General features: G+C 44.2%; 1 protein-coding gene across 1 annotated transcript; it reads left to right on the top strand.

Annotated features, from left to right (window-relative positions):
• The first annotated feature begins 13,183 nt into the window (after positions 1-13,183).
• Positions 13,184-13,558, top strand: LOC102871778 (histone H2A.Z-like). The gene is made up of 2 exons (XM_006890103.1): positions 13,184-13,270; positions 13,379-13,558. Exons 1-2 carry the CDS (start codon positions 13,184-13,186, stop codon positions 13,556-13,558), a joined length of 267 nt encoding a protein of 88 aa, XP_006890165.1.
• The last annotated feature ends 3,619 nt before the right edge of the window (positions 13,559-17,177 follow it).

Consider the following 17,177-nt stretch of genomic DNA (forward strand, 5'->3'; position numbering starts at 1 on the left):
GTGTAATTGGTCACAAGGCCTAAGTTGCCTATCTATTGCCGTTTTATTTAACAATGCCTTGTTGCTTTGTATGCATAACGTTTGGGTATAAAGATTGTGTGTCTATCCAACAGGGAGCCACAGTATTTAAATTGAGCAACCTAATGTTACAACTACTATGAGGTGGCCAAATGTAAACTAAAAGCCTTAATTAAAGTGGTGCAATTTTGTATAACTTAGCATCATAGTTCAATAAATTTGGATTGCCATGCAAGGGCTTGCATTATAAAAAAAAAAAAACAACAAACCAACCAAACAAACAAAACCTCATCATCTCTCTTCTGCCTCTGTGCTCCAGGGACAAAAATCCCAGCGGAAAGAAGCCCAAGCAGAGGCCTGGGGCCAGATCACAGCCCCACTCACCCCTGCAGAGGGGGGCCTCCTGGAAACCGGGTGCAGCGTGTCATCAGCCCATGGCCCTCATCCCTGCTCCATGCAACATCCTTGTCGGATGTCCAGGTTTCCCACAGCCTGGGCAGCTCTCCAGCCTCACTGGGCCCCAAGTCGGGGGGTTGGGCCCCTTGATCAGTGCACCTAAGCCTAGAGAGAAATGACTCCTGCTTCTGTCCCTTCCCCCTCCAGTCACCTCGTGTCAGAGCAGAGCCTTGGGGTACTGGGAGTTAAAGAGCAGAAGGAAAGCTGTAGGGAGCCCTAGAAGTTAGCGCGTGAATTCTAATGGTGAAGTCAGAGGTTTGAACCCACCAGCTGCTCCTGGTGGTGTAAGATAAGGCAGTCTGCTTCTATAAAGACTGTTGTTGTTGTTGTTGTTAAATGCCATCAAGTGATAGACAAGTCATAGCGAGTCTATGAACCAAAGACCCTATGAACAAAAGACCTGAGCACTGTTCAAAGAGTTTCTGGAGGCAAGCCTTTTCGGAAGTGGATGCCACTCCTGCTTCCTAGCTTGTTTTAATCGGAAAGCTCCACCAAACACTGTCCCAGCCAACAGCTTCTGTAGAACCAGCTCCTGTAGATGACTTTCAAACTGGTCTCCAGCGCCATGCTGCCTACCAACAAGAGTTTTTAAATAGAAGGCCTTATCACATCGCCTCACTTCCCTTCGCAAATCAATATTCCACCCTAGTGCTCACCGCTCCCAGGCAAGAGCTTCTGAAACAGCCGTGAAATCTCTCCAACCTACCCTCTGGGGCGGTTCCTCTCCATCTGCTGGGATCAGTGTGCGTTGGAATCCACTGGATGGTGACGGATTTGGTCTCTGGGTTTGGAAAGCAGGGAAAGCAGGTTGGACTATTCGTTACCTGTTAAGCACGTCCCAAGGCAGCTGGCAAGAGTGAATTCTTCTTACATTTTCCTCACAACTGGAGGAGGCAGCCTCAGAGCAGCAGAAGGAGCACAGGGAAAAGCAAAGACCAACGTGGATGATGCCTTTGAGTTCACCAAGGATGGCCAAGCTTAGCCTCACTTACTTCAGGTACGTGGTCCAGAAGGAACAGTCCTTGGACAGAGACATGAAGCAGCAAAAGAAGGAGGGTCAGAGAAGAGCAGAAGACCCTCAGTAAGACAGACTGACACGGTGATGACCACCATGGACTTGAGCAGGACAGAGTCTGTGGAGATGATGCAGGGCAGGGCAAAGCTCAGACCTGTCGTTCACAGGGTGGCTGTGAGTCACAGTTGACTCGATGGCATCTGACTCCACAACTGTGTGATCCCTAGGCTTCCTACTGACATTGGAAAGTTGATCACCAGGCCTTTCTTCCTAGTCCACAGGAGTCTGGAAGCTCTGCTGAAAGCTATTCCGCATCATAGCGACACCTGAGCCCCATTGGCAGATGGGAGGTGGCTGTGCCTGAGGTGTGTTGGCTGGAAATGGGACCTGGGCCTCCTGCATGGAAGGTAAAACTCCCACCACCAGGGCTAAGATGAGGCTGCACGCATGTTCCCGTTCTCTGGTGCTGGTGTGATAGGGACACCATGAGGGCTTTAACAAACAGAAATATATTCTCTTACAGTTCAGGAGGCTGCTGGTTGGCCTTCAGGTCGCTGGCTCTGGGAGATGGCTTTCTTTCTGTGTTGGTTCTAAGAGAAAGTTCTAGTTTCCATGCTGGTTTTGGTATGTGCCATCAATGTGCTTGTGACTCATAGCAACCCTGTGTACAGCAAGTCTGAAGCCTCCCCTGTCCTGAGCCAGTCTGTCTCCAACACACCTACCCCCATAGCCCCACTGGCTCTTATCAATCCATTTCACCTGGGGTCTTCCTCTCCTGCTCTGTCCCTCCACCTTTCCAAGCATGATGTCCCTCTCCAAGGACTGGTCCCTCCAGGCCACATGCCAAAAGTATGTGAAATGGAGCTTCAAAATCCTTGCCGCCATGGACCAGCTTGGTTTCACCCTCTCCAGGACAGATCTGTTTGTTCTCTTGGCAGTCCATGGTATGTTCAATACGCTTCTCCAGCACCACAACCCAAAGGCACATACCAACAAAGGCATCAATTCTTTTTCAATCATCTTTGATCATTACCCAGCTCTTTGCTGCATCGTAAGTAACTCCAAAAACCTTGACTTGGATCAGGGACACCTTAGTATCTAGACTAACATTCTTGCCTCAGTACTCTGGAGAACTCCCAGACAGCAAATTTCCCCAGTACAATTCATCTTTTTATTTCCTGGCTGCTAGTACCAAGAGTATTGACTGTGGAGCCAAGCAAGCTGAAGCTATTAACAATCTCAATCTCTTCTCAATCTCTTCTCCATCGATCATGATGCTGCCAACTGGCCCAGTGGTGAGAATTTTTGTTTTCTTGATATTGAGCTTCAATCAATGTTGAAGGCTGCAGTCCTTGATCTTCTGCACCAAATGCTTCCTGTTCTCTCAGTTTCAGCAAGCAAGGCTGTATCATCTGTATAGTACTGGTTGTTGATAAGTCTTCCTCCAATCCTAATGCCACATTCCTCCTCATAAAGCCCAGCCTCTCAAATGATCTATTCTGCATATACATTGAAAAGATATGGAGATAGGATGCATCCCTGACACACACCTTTTCTGATTTTGAACCATGAAGTGTTTCCTTGCTCTGTTCTGAAAACTGCTTCCTGGTCTAAGGATAGGTTTCACATAAGTACAATTAAGTGCTCTAGGATTCTCATTCTTCTCAAGGTCAGCCACAATTTATTGTGATCTTCACAGTCAAATGTCTTGCATAGCCAATGAAACACAGATAGACATTTCTCTAGTATTTTCTGCTTTCAACTAAGTTCCATCTAATATTGACTATAATATCCTTAGTGCCATGGCCCTTTCTAAACTCTGCCTGCACATCTGACAGTTCTCTGTCAATGTACTACTGTTCCACTTGATTTTGGAAAATCTTCAGTAGGATCTTGCTTGCATGTGATATTAATGATATTGTTTGATAATTTCCACACTCTATCAGGTCACATTTTTTTGAATGGGAATAAATACGAATCTCTTTCAGTCAGTTGTTCTCCAGAGTTCTTGGAATAACCTGGTAAGTGCATCCAGGGTTGCATCTGCTTGTTGAATATGTCGACTGGTATTCCTTCAATTCCCTGGGCCTTCGTTTTTGCCAATATCTTCAGAGCAGCTTGATCTTCCTCCTTCATCCCCATTTCCTCTTGCTCATATGTGTTTCATAAAATACTTCTGTGTCATCCAGTTCTTTTTGGCACAGTGACTCTGTGTATTCCTTGCATCTTCTTTTGATGCTTCTTGGGTTACTCAGCATTCTCCCCATAGCCTCCTTAAGTATTGCAACTCAAGGCTTGAATTTGTTCTTCAGTTTCTTCAGCTTAAGAAATGCCAAGTGAGTTCATCCCTTTAGACTCCAGTTCTTTGCACATTTTTCATCGTGACACTTTGCTTTATCTTCCTGAACTGTCCTTTGAAGTCTTCTACTCTACTCCTTCACTTCCTGATTTCTTCTCTCTGCTTTGGTTTCTCGGTGTTCCAGTGCAATGTTTAGAGTCTCTATGACATTTCTCTTGGTCTTTACTTCTTCCTCTGTCTTTGCAATGACCTTTTGTATAATATTTCTGGATGATATTCTTGATATCCTCTCACACAGCTCATCTGGTCTTTTTGCTTTATTAATGTTCAGGGCTTCACACCTGTTCCTAAGATGGTTTTTAAACTCAAGGTTGGACTTTGGTTCTTATGAATTTGAGTTCATTTTCTTTAGCATCAGTTTGAATGTGCATGTGCATAGTTGATGGTCTGTTCCACAGTCAGCACCTGTCCTGGTATCCTCAGAGTTCACCATGTGTCTCGGCCTCCCCCTGTGTCAAGGAGCGTCTCAGTGAAGACTCCTGGATCCAAAGGATGTGCTCCATTCCTGGTCTCCTTTCTTGATAGTACTGTGGTCCCACCTCTCTCCTCTTGAGTTTCTTTCTTTTTCTCTCTGGTGAGATAAAAGGGTATAGGCCACACCTCCAGTGACACTCCCCTCACAGTAGATCAGGACTGTGGTGGAATTAAGAGCATCGCATCCCACCCGTGATCCTTTTACCACTTTGGGCTTACTGGATCATGGGGTTCTTTATGTAACTCTCATATTACTCTCATACATGTATATTGTTACATACATGTGTTAGGGGAGAGAAGCACAACTCCATTCACGATAAGATGTTGATCACAATTTCTATCTGAAGAACAGTTCTCTTCTACTTCTTTCTCATTGCGCACGCTGTCAATATTTGCCTCTGTAAAATTAATGTTTATTCCCCACACTCTATTAAGACATGTTCAAGTATTTGGATTTTTAGTGAGCAGCCGTATATTCATCGCCTGGATTCTATTTGTATTTCTTAACACAATGAATTTTGCTCTCTCATGCATGTCCAAGCTCACTGCCTGTCCATCATCTCACTTGTTGATGCATTTCAACGTTCATTGCAGACATCCCTTTAAATATGTCAGTTCTTAGCGTTTCTGGTATAAAGTGTGCATCTACTAAAATAAGCAAATCTTGAAAGGCATCTGCTGAACTTTGACAATGCTGCACAAATGTGCCTCGAGCCCCTGTCACCACAGAGACCATTGCCCTCCTCCACTCAGAAAGGCTTCCCCATGCCTCTTGTCAGTCAAGCCCAGTCCCTCCACCCAGGGGACACTGCCCTTCTGACTTTATCCCCCACAAGCTCGTTTCACTGAGTTTTGTGAGGGAACCTGGTGGCACAGTGGTTAAGCCTTTGGCTGCTAACTGAACAATTAGGCTTGGGAACCCACCAACTGCTCAGAGAACAGACAGCGGTGATCTGCTTCTTCTTTTTTTTTTTCTTACCTGTTTTTCTTTTCCTGGCTCTCTGACATGAGACTTTTTGTTAAAGATGTGAAATTTCAATTTAAGCTGTTGTAGGTATGCTGTCCGGTGTGTTACTTTTTTCCTTTTTTTATTAATATTATTTTTTTTAATTGTGTCTGTGTACCGTCAAACCAGGTCTGACTGGTACAGGAGGAGATTGTCCCTCCTTTCCCGGCAGAGCATCTGGTGGATTCGAACCATGCACCTCTGGGATTGCAGTGCAGCTTCTTGCCACTAGATCACCAGAGCTCCCCTATTACTATTAATTTTAATGAAAGCTTACAGAGACTTTGGATTTCCATCCATTCATTGTTGCACTTTTCTCCCTGCCCAACCTCCCCCACAGTTCGCTCTTCTCTTTGAAAAGTAAAATTCATTCATTGTTATACAATCCCTCCCCACAAGTCCACTCCACCCTGGTCTGCTTCTATACAGATTGCAGACTTGTGAAGAAAGCCCTATGCTGTTAGGTGCCGCAGACTCTACTAGGGCTCATAGTGACCCTAAAAACAACAGATTGACACCTCGTCCTATCCTGCACCAGCTTCACAGTCCCCGTCATGTTCAAGTCCATCGTCGCAGTCACCGTTAATCCAACTCCCTGAGGGTCTCCTCTTTTCCTGGCCCTCTAATCCCACGACCTGCACGTCATGACAACGTGCCCAAAACACCATCCTTGCCTCCAAAGAACATCCTGGGTGCAATTCCTCCTGGGAAGATCGGCTTCTTCTTTTGGAAATCTGGAGTCTGTCCTGGAGAGGGTGAAATCAAATTTCTCCTTGGAAGCTAGGATTTTGAAGCTCCGTCTCACATACTTTGGGCGTGTGGCCAGGAGGGACCGATCCTTGGAAAAGGACATCATACTTTGAAGAGTGGAGGGACAGAGCAGGAGAGGAAGACCCTGGATGAGATGGATTGATACAGTCACTGGAGCAACGGGGATTGGTGTGTAGGAATTAGTGAGACTGACCCAGAACAGGGCAGGGTTCAGAGCTGCTGTATGTACATAGGGCCGCTGTGGGTCACAGGCAACTGATGACACATAAAAACAACAGCATGATTAAAACAACACCACTTAGTATCCCATGGTTTCTGGGGAGTAGGAACCAGGATTTCACTGCTGTTGTCTTCAGGGCTGCAACCAGTGTGTTAGCCATGGTGTGGTCATCTCAAGACTGGACAAGGGGGCCCAAGCCCACATTCGCTCAAGTGGTCACTGGCAGGGTGCAGTTCCTCAAGGGCTGCTGGACTGTGAGTTTCAGTTTCCCCCGCTGCTGAGTGGTGGATCTTTCCATTCTTCGTCTTCAGGCTCTCGGCTGGGCAGCTGTACTGGTATCTTAGTGCTGTTAGAACAGACAAGCAAGCTCTGGTGGCCTCCGTGGGGCTCTGTGCTGCTAACCCAAAGACCATGTCTCTCAGGTGGTTCAAATCCACAAGCAGCTCTGTGGGGAAAGAGAGGCAGTCTCTTCTTCCTGGGGATTTACAGCCTCGGAAAACCTGGCGGGAGTCAGCTGAGTTGGTTCCAGCTCCATGATAATGAGTTTGAGTTTTCAGTTCGAGAACAGGCATTTCAGAAGTGTTTCACAGACAGAAATGAATGTTCTCAATGTAGGAGGCTTGACTTCTAAATTCAGGGCACCGCCTCCAGCACAAGGTTCTCTCTGCTCTGGGGGAATTAGTGTGTCTTTTTCAGCTTCCGCTCTAGTGGCCTCGTGGTAAGAAGCTGTGTTGCAATCCCAAAGGTATGTGGTTTGAATCTACCAGTTTTTCTGCGGTAGAAAGGTAGGCAATCTCTTGCCTCTAGAAACCCACTGTAGAGTCAGCTATGAGTCAGTTCTGACTCAACAGTGCACAACGACAACATTCTCCATGTGGTGACCTCTGTCATACATCATGTGGTATCCCTCTGTCTTTGAGATCTCAGAAGTGATTGGTTGAAGACCTGTCCTTCACTGATCAAGCCTCATTTGCACCACAAGGGAAGCCTACTCTTCCAAGTGGGATTACACTGTAAGTAGAAGGGTCCTACAACATCTATTCTAGGGGTCACAATCCAGTCCACACCAGCAGCTCCCAGCATGGGAGACCAGAAAGGTGGCTTTCATCAAGTGGATTTGGGTTTCAGGCAAGTGAGAAGGCAACCTGGAAGTCAGGGATTATGGAATCGAGCCTCAAAGGAGTGTCCCATCACTTTTGTCCTATTCTATTCCTTGGAGACAGTTACTCAGTCAAACCCACTGGAAAGATGGGAGTTATGTGAGGGTACATGGACCAGAAGGCAACGGCCATTGAGAGGCATCTTGGAAGCTGCTGGCTTCACTCAACTTGGTTGGAGACACCCCCAAGTCACCTACTTATACAGAGAATGACATTGCTGATAGCTCCCCTCCAAAGGCCACTTAGCCCAAAGGGACAGGCCAGGGTTGCACCCCTTGTTGTGGACTCTGGCAGGAAGCCATTTCCTGTGGAGACACCTCACATAGAGTGGGGTGCCCTGGGGTGGCGTGGTCTCATTTGGAGCAGGGAGTCTGTCCTCTGATTCACCCAGGGAGGGTGAGCCTGGGCCACAGTCACCCAGTAGGAGCGCTGTCCTGAGTGCCCTGGCCTCTGCTGGAGGCACAGGAAGTGGTCAAAGAAAAAAACCTAACGTGAGGGGGTCGAGCACAGAATCATATCAGACCTTGAACTTGGCATCTGCCAAGCAGGAACGAGGCTGCATCTCCGTGAAGAGATCAGAGACACAAGGCTGCTCCGGGGGACACTCGGATTCAGAGGATTCCAGCCCTGTTTACAGGATGCCATGCCTGTGGGTACCGGAAATGCCAAGATGATGTTGGGAAGTGACGTGTGAGGAACAATAGCTCAGCCCATGAGCTCAGAGTGCACAGAGTGGACTCTGCTTTCTGTGGTCAGGTCTCAGGTGATTCCACTGAGGGTCTGCCCTATTCAGGGTCAGGCGTTACAGTGGATCCCCCATCCCTGAGTCCCAATGGACCCAACCCCTGACCCCGTTGATCTGGGGCTCTTGGCTTCCTCTCACCATGTGACCCCTGGGAATCTTTTCCAAGTAGATGCTACATGTTTTCTTAGGGACCAGTCTATCTCATCTCAGAGAGTAGGGAAGCCGTGAACCCCTCTTTTGCTCCATGTAAGTAAACATCCACTCCCCCGCCCCCACTTCTAACTGTAACTCTCTCCGCCCTTCGCACCGAGCTCTGCAAGCTCTCCTTTACCTAAAGGAAAATAAACTCAAATCCACTGCCATCAAGTCAGTTTGACCCAGAGGATCCCACGAAGCAGAACAGCTCCACTGGGCTCTCTTGGTGGCCATTGGATGGCAGGACATCCCCAGACCTCCCTTCTGTGGTGCAGCTGGACAGGTTCACAGTCAACGTTTAGGTCACTTGTCCAACAAAAACCGCCTGTGCTTCTTAAGGACCTTGGTTCTCCTTTAGACCTTTAGAAATCTAAGTCAGGATGATTTGAGAACTATTCTGTAGGAAGAAAGCCAGATCTTCCCAGAGTCAGAGGTAAGATGGTGCTACAAAGAGAGAGGAATGGAAAGAGAAAAACACCCAGAAAGGAAAAAAAAAATACTAACAATAATCTATATGTAACGTCCAGCACTCATCTGTCAGTTTGCTGGGCAGGGGTAGCTTGTGTGTTGCTGTAATGCCGGAAGCGATGTCTCCAGTGTTTCAAATATCAACAGTCATTCATGGCAAACCAGATCAGCGAACAAGATTGAAGGTGTACTTCTGAAATAATTGGTTAGGATAAACTTTAAGAATAGCCTGGGAACAGTGTCTGATGAAGCCAGAAGATGAAGCCTTAGGCTAGGAGGTGCTCAGAATGTGATTGGAAAGTCATTGTTGTTGTAAGTGCTGCCAAGTCAGCTGCGACTCCTAGAGACCCTATGAACAAGGAATCTGAACCCGCCCTATCTCATTCCATTCTCACCAACTCTGACCTGCTCAAACCCACCATTCCAGTCACTGTATCGATTCATCTTGTTTGGGGTCTTTCCCTCCTTTACTGACCCTCCACCTTATCAAAAATTATGGCCTTTTTACTGTTGTAAAATGGGACTGACATCAGGGTTGAGAAAAGACAGAGAAGGAGGGGAGGAATGATGTATACTGTATTGAAACAGATGAGGGAGAGAACTGTTTAAAAGGGATATATGAGTGGGAATTATTGTCATGACAGGAGTACAGAGTGAAGGCTGCACAATGGAGTGGACTTGGGGGGAGGGATTGCATAACAATAAAAGATTTTTTCTTTTACTTTTCAAGGAGAAGAGTGAATGGGGAGGGGGGACAGGGAGAAAAGGAATAATTGGAAACCCTAAGTCTCTGTAAACTTTCAATAAAATTAATTTTTTTAAATGATGGCCTTTTCCAAGGACTAGCTACCCACCCCCACCCTCCGAACAAAATGCCCAAAGTATGTTAGATGGAGTTTCAATAGCCTTGCCTTGGAGGAACACCCTGGCTTAACCTATTCCTATCTTTCTGGCAGTCCACGAAGTCCAGAGATAACCATCACTCATCTCCAACACCACGGCTCAGTGGCATTGATTTGTCTTCTCTCTCCTTATTCATCTTCCAACTTTCAGCTGCATAGCAACTAATTGAAAAGATCATGGTTTGAAGCAGGTGCTCCTTAGTCTTCCAACTGTTATCTTTGCTCGCCAGCACTTTGGAGAGGTCCGTGACAGCAGACTTTCTCTATGTAGTATGTCTCCTGATCTGACTGCTGGTGCTAAAGGTGTTGATTGTGGATCTAAGCAAGATGAAATTATTGACAATTTCTATGTTTTCTCCACCTATCATAATATTGCCTATTATTGACCTCATGGTGAGGAATTTTGTTTTCCTAATTCTGCAAGTGAAGTAAAACTTTCAGGATCTTTATTTATTGGTGGACCTTTATTTTGTTACTGTGACTGTCTCAAAAGGAGAAGAAACAGCTGCAAGTGCCCATCGATAATCAGAACACATCCTGATGAAATATGAACCTTGGAAAATTAGAAGTTGTCAGAAGTGAAATTCAGCACATAAAAAATCTACATCCTAGGCAGTAGTGATCTACAATGGACTGGTATTGACCATTTTAATCAGACAGTAAAATAGTCTACTGTCTGGGGAACGACAAATTAAAGAGAAATGGTCTCACATATGTCATCAAAAAGAGCATTTCAAAATCTACCCTGAAATAGAACACTCTCAGCAATGGGTTATAGCAATAAGCATGCATGACAGACTTATTAACATAACCATTATTCAAATTTACACAACAATCACTAAAGTCAAAGATGAAGAAATTGAAGATCTCTACCAAATTCTGTGATCTGAAATTTTATCAGCCAAGCAATCAAGAAGCAATGGTAATTCTTGGTGATTGAAATGCAAAAGTTGGGGGAAAAAGATGGATCTGTGGTTGGAAAATATGACCTTAATGCTAGCAAGGAGACCAAAGACTGTGTGATAGAATTTTGCAATATCAAAGATTTACTCATTACAAAAAAAATCTTTTTTAAAAAATTCTTTTTTAAAAAAGAAAAATAAGTGGTGACTATAAATGAGACCTCACAGGAATCAAATTGGCTATGCTTATGGAAAGCGATAATCAGAAACTCAATATTATCCATCAGGACAAGGTCAAAAGTTGACTGTGGAACAGATCAACTTTCTCACATGCAAGTTCAAATTGAAATTAAAAAAATAACATGTTTAAAAATCCATGAAAATCAAAATACAACTTTGAGTATATACTACCTGAATTTAGAGATCATCTCAAAAGTAGATTTCTTTTTCATTACAAATTGTTGTTCTTGTTAAATGCCATAGAGTTGTAGGCGACTCTTAGCGATCCTATGAACTTTCGTCCTTTCTCCAAGTTCATAGGGTTTCCAGAGGCAAGCTCTTTTGGAAGTGGATGCCACTCCTGCTTCCAAGCTTGTTTTAATTGGGGAGCTCCACCAAACACTGTCCACCACGGATAATCAACATCCCATTTAGCACATCATGGTCACAGTGTTCAGCATCACAGCAATCACAAGCTACCGCTGTACAGCAAATCGACAGAGCAGGGCTATACCATCTAGAAGAGTGTTTGACCAAAATCAATTAAAAGCAGGCCAGAGGGACACAGATTAAAATGACCCACCTTTGGCTTGGTAGCATCACTTTCTGTCATCACAAATACCTTTCCTATTTTATTTTTATTGTGATTTGAGTGAAAGTTTATTAAGAAAAGTTTTTTTCATCAAGAATAGATCTGATACATTCAACAATAATAAATTATAAACAGATAAGCTATGTGATGATACCAAGGGCATCAGCCATGAAGAAAGCAAAGAATTGTTAAAAGGAGTGAAAAAATAAAAGTGGATGTCGAAAAGGACCCTGAAACTTACTCTAGAAGGTAGAATAGTAAAAGTGAAAAGAAGAAATGATGACATAAAAGAAAGAGTAAAAGATCTCTAACATTGGCTCAAGAAAACAAAGTATTAATTATAATGAAATGTTCAAAGACCTAGAGTTAGAATACCAAAAAGTGATGAACACACACAACATTTCTCAAAAAGAAAGAATCTAAAATTACTTTCAAGTCTTAAGTTGCAAAATACTGAATGGCACAGAAAGCATTAAAAAACTTGAACCAAATGCATATAACTGGTCCATGCTCAACCATTTCAGAAAGATGCCTATCTATGATCGATGCTTCAGTACCTATGGTACTAAAGAAAAAAAGTCAAAACTGTCCAGAAAGCATTGGTAAAAAACAAGGCTCCAGGAACGGACGGAATACCAGATGAAATGTTTCAACAAGCACATACAACACACACAGGATATGCTCACTTATCTACATCAAGTAATTTGGTTCCTGACCAACCATATTTGTACCTATCCCCCCAAAAAAAGGCTATTGAGTAGAATATAAAATGTGTCAACCAATATCAATAATATATTCAAGTAAAAAATCTTATTGAAGATTATTCAAAATGGAGAATAGACAACTGCCAGAAATTCAAGTTGTTTCAAAAGAAGCCACGAAAGAGGGGAGGTAGTCCATCATTGCTGACATCAGCAATGGCTGGAAGCAGAAGATACCAGAATGATATTTGTTGTTGTTGTTATGTGCCCTCAAGTCACCTATGACTCACAGCGACTCTATGTACAACAGCTCTGAACCCTACTCTATCCTGAGAAAACCTCACTGTCTCGGAAATACCTTCCCCCATTACCTGAGTCATTGTGCCAATCCATTTCATAGTGGATCTTCCCCTCCTGCACTGTCCCTCCACTCTCCCAAGCATGATCCCTCTCCAAGGACTAACTGGTCCCTCCTTGTAACATGACCAAAGTATGTCAGACGGAGCTTCAGATTCCTTGCCTCCAAAGAGCAGCCTGATTTCACCCTCTCCAGAATGAACCTGTTCATTCTCTTAGCAGTCCATGGTATATTCAATACTCTTCTCCAGCACCACAGCTCAAAGGCATCAATTAATTCTCCTTCTAGCATCCCTAGTCACTGACCAGCTCTCTGATATGTAGCACATAATGCAAAGACCATGGCCTCGATCAAGTGCACCTTAATCTCCAGACTGACATCGTTGCTCTTCAGTACTCTGGAAAGATCCCTGATAGCAGACTTTTCCAATGCAATTCGTCTTTTGATTTACTGGCTGCTGATACCAAGAGTGTTGATTGTGGAGCCAAGCAAACTAAAGCTGTTAATAATCTCTGAATCAGGCAGTTTGAATAGCAGTGTGACAGAGTAGCTGGTGGGAGATCGTTGGGTATTTAACTAGCCCTTTCTCTGCCTGATTGTGCGAACTTCAGCAAAATTCTAAATGCCTGGAGGTAAGGCTGGGAAAGACTCCGGAAAGGCCAAGACAAAGGCTGTTTCCTCCTTGCAGAGAGCCAGCTTGCAGTTCCCAGTGGGCTGTATTCATCGACACCTGAAATCTAGGACAACCAGCCACGAACGTGTGGGCGCAACTGCCACTGTGCACAGCATAGCCATCCTAGAGTAGCACACCACAGAGGTACTTGAATTGGCAGGAGATGCATCAAAAGACTTAAAGGTAAAACATACTACAGCTCATTACTTGCAACTTACTATTCCAGGAGATGAAGAATTGGACTCTTTCATCAAGGCTACAATTGCTGGTGGTGGTGTCATTGCACATACCCACAAATCTCTGATTGGGAAGAAAGGACAATAAGCCTTCTAAAGGACACCTGAATTCCTTACTATCTCCGGACTCTAAATTCTCTAACAGCTGCCCAGTATTGGTGACTCCAGTAGGATGCATCTCTGTGAAAAACACAATTTTGCCTTTTTGTAGTTCTATTTGAGCAAGTTGAGAGTTTAATTAGCTTTCCAACCAATCAAATTTCTGCATTCGAGTCTTAACCATATTTAAGTATTACTGTGACTTCAAAGAAGCTATTGATTCTGAAGTAGTGGGTTTTGATTAACTGTTTTTAAAAAACTGGATTTCAGTTGTGATGCAGAAGTTACAGTAACAAACATTTGGTTTTGTACAGACATTATTTCCACTCTGGTCGATAAGTTCAATAAAGGTCATATCCCAAACTAAAAAAAAAATAATAATAATTTCAGAGACAGTTAGTTTGTTGTGATTCACAAAGTTAAACTGCTTTGCATAGTCAATGTAACACAGACATTCCTCTGGTACTCTCTGCTTTCAGCTAAGAGCTATCTAATATTGCTATAATATCCGTAGTACCATGGCCTTTTCTAAGTCTAGCCTGCACATCTGGCAGTTTTCAGTCATTTTTGGATAATTTTCAGTAGAATCTTGCTTGTATGCAATATCAGTAGTATTGTTCAATAATTTCCTCACTCTGTCAAGTCACCTTTCTTTGGAATGGGAACAAATATAGGTCTCTTCCAGTCAGTTGGCCAGGTAGTTGTCCTCTAGATTTCTTAACACAAGTTGGTGGGCATGTCCAGGGCTGTGTCTGTTTGTTGGAATATGTCAACTGGTATGCCATCAGTTCCTGGGGCTTTGTATTTTGCCAATTCTTTCAGAGCAGCTTGACCTTCTTCCTTCATCACCACAGGCTCTTGCTCATATATTGCTTTATGAAATTCTTCTGTGTCAGCCAATTTTTTTTGGCACAGTGACTCTATACGTCTTCCATCTTCTTTTAATGCTTTCTGGATCATTTGGCATTCTGCCCATAACATTCTTAAGCATTGCAACTCGAAGCTTGAATTTGTTCTTCAATCCCTTCAGCTTAAGAAAGGCCAAGCAAGTTCAACCTTTTTTATTTTCTGACTGTAGCTCTTTTCATGTTTCTTTATAATATTTTGCTTTGTCTTCCCACACTGCCCTTTGAAATCTTCTGTTCAGCTCCTTAATTTCTTGATTTCTTCCTGAGTTTTATTGCCTATGCAAAGGCATTCAATTGTGTGGATCATAATAAATCAGGGATAACGTTGAGAAGAATGGGAACTCCAGAACACCTAATTGTGTTCACACAGAACTTGTAGGTAGGTGGTCACTCACACAAAACAAGGATACTGAATGGCTGAAAATCAGGGCAGGTGTGCATCCTTGGAAATGAGGACGGAGAGACCTAGTCTCACAGATTTTGGACGCATAATCAGGAGGGACTAGTCCCTGGAGAAGCACATCATGCTCCATAAACTAGAGTGGCAGCAAAAAAGAAGAGAAGATTCTCAATGAGACGGACTGATTTAGTACCTGCAACAATAAACTCTAACACAGCACCAATGGTGAGTGAGGATCGGACAGGACTGGGCAGTACTTCTGTTGTGCACAAAGTCATTATGAGCTGGAGCTCAAGAGCCCCTAACAACAACAATAACATGTCATGTGCGCAAGTATCAATTCAGGCTCACGCAGCAGTGAGAGACTGAGTCAGCAACGGAGCAAGAGGGCTTCTCAAGATGACACGAGCTGAAACTCAAAAGCTGAAGAATGAGCCAAGTGGAAGTAGCAGAAGGGCGAAAAGGATGGAGCAAGAGCTGGTCAGCACCACTGGTCTACAAAGTCTCCCTGGGCAGTGGGCGTGGGCCAGAGCACCTGGCCTGGCAGGCCTCCACAAAGAGCTTGGCAGCAGCGGAAATCACTGAAGGCCACAGGGGCAGAAATATGACTGAGTGCAGGAATGAGACTGTTGCGAGATGATACGCAGCCTCACAGGTCCCACGTGAACCCACCTCTGCCACTGTGGTGTCACGGGTTTATTGTTCAAAATGGCTCTCCCTGCCATTGACTTTGACTTTCACCACATGCCCCGGTGAGAACATCCAACAAGGTACATATAAATGATTCATGAGGGAATTGGTCAGTTTTGTCATCCCACCAGGCTTAAATGTGAGCTGGTTTCACAGAGAAGAGGGAAATTGCACTGCCAGCAAGGAAGGAGAAGAAAATACCTCCTTTGGGGCCAGAGATTCCTGTGTTGATCAGACCAGGACCCATGCAAGAGCAACAACAACTTCAGTGGGGAACCGAAGACCAATGAGGAGGACACAGAGTGACTGAGTGCTGCTGCCCCACAGAGCCAGAGCCAGCAGCTTTCACCAAGCTTGCTAGAGGACTTGGAGGGAGGGGATACCACAGTTGTCAGGACCAAGAGAATTTTATCACACTGGCCTCAGCCATGGAGCTGAAGGTCAAAGGGCTTCTAAGTGTGTTTGAAAAACTGTCCTGTCTGAGGAGTTGGATCCTGCCTCCAACCTGAATTGTAACCTTTAACTTCCCTATTACACCCCATAACCCTGAGTGTGGTTCTGTGTGGTCTGTGTGGCCATGGCAACAGCTCCTGGATGCAGGAGAAGGGAAGTGAGAGCCCTGCAAGGGATTGTTAATGTTAAAACAGGTGCAGGAGCCTGGAGGACATGTCTGACTTCACAGCAATTTGTTTTGTGCTATGAGTGTTGATGATGAGAACACGTCCTCCTGGTGGAGTTAGTAGAAGTCAGAAGTGACCATCTAGCCATTCACAGCCTGGATATATCACCTTAGGACTGCTGTCCAGCAAATAAAATGCAAGATGCTGAGTCACATCTTAACTTCAGGTCAACAAGGAATCATGATGAATTAGAAATGACTCTTTATAAACAAGTTTTTGGGTTTTCACGTCCTGGGCAGCATCCCAGTTAATTGACCTGATTACGTGTTTAGTGGTTCTGTTCTACCGCCTAATTTAGTGCATACTGACTGAGATCATAAAAGCTTGCAAGCTTCCACCAAAGTACAATAATTGGTCTCTATTCATGGTTTCTAGTGAACTTGTTTTGATTCTCTTCAGCTTCTATTTGAACTTGCACATGAGTAATTGATGGTCTTTTCCACAGTCAGCACCTGTCCTGCTCTAGACTTCTGACATTGCGTTTCTCCAAGAATTTTTCCTACATATCAGTCTGATTCCTGTGAAATCCATCATATGAGGTTCATGTGTGTAGTTGCTGTTCATGTTTTTTGAAAGAATGTATTTGCAATTAGTAAGTCACCGGTTATTCAAAATTCAATCATTATATCTCCAGTCTCATTTCTGTCGCCAACCAACCCTCCTCCTTTGTTTCCAATTTTTGCATTCCAGTCACCAATTACTATTAATGCATCCTAAGCGCATGTTCTATCAATTTCAGATTGCAAAAGTTAGTAGGAATCCTCAATCCTCTTTGGCTTTGGTTGTTGGTGCATATATTTGAATAACAGTCTTCCTTGAATAACAGTCTTCCTTGTATGTGTATCCTATCACTCACAACATTGTAACTTCAAGATGGATCTTGAAATGGTCTGTCCCTCCCTCCCTCCCTTCTTTCCTTCCTTCCTTCCT

This window comes from Elephantulus edwardii, unplaced genomic scaffold, assembly GCF_000299155.1.
Source record: "Elephantulus edwardii isolate Elephantulus edwardi_28Jun2011 unplaced genomic scaffold, EleEdw1.0 scaffold00086, whole genome shotgun sequence".
Taxonomy (NCBI): Eukaryota; Metazoa; Chordata; class Mammalia; order Macroscelidea; family Macroscelididae; genus Elephantulus; species Elephantulus edwardii.

Coding starts and splice junctions, on each gene's coding strand:
- LOC102871778 (XM_006890103.1), top strand. CDS start 13,184: ATGCCTGGAGGTAAGGCTGGGAAAGACTCCGGAAAGGCCAAGACAAAG. Junction 13,271..13,378: donor GAGCCAGCTTGCAGTTCCCA/GTGGGCTGTATT, acceptor CACACCACAGAG/GTACTTGAATTGGCAGGAGA.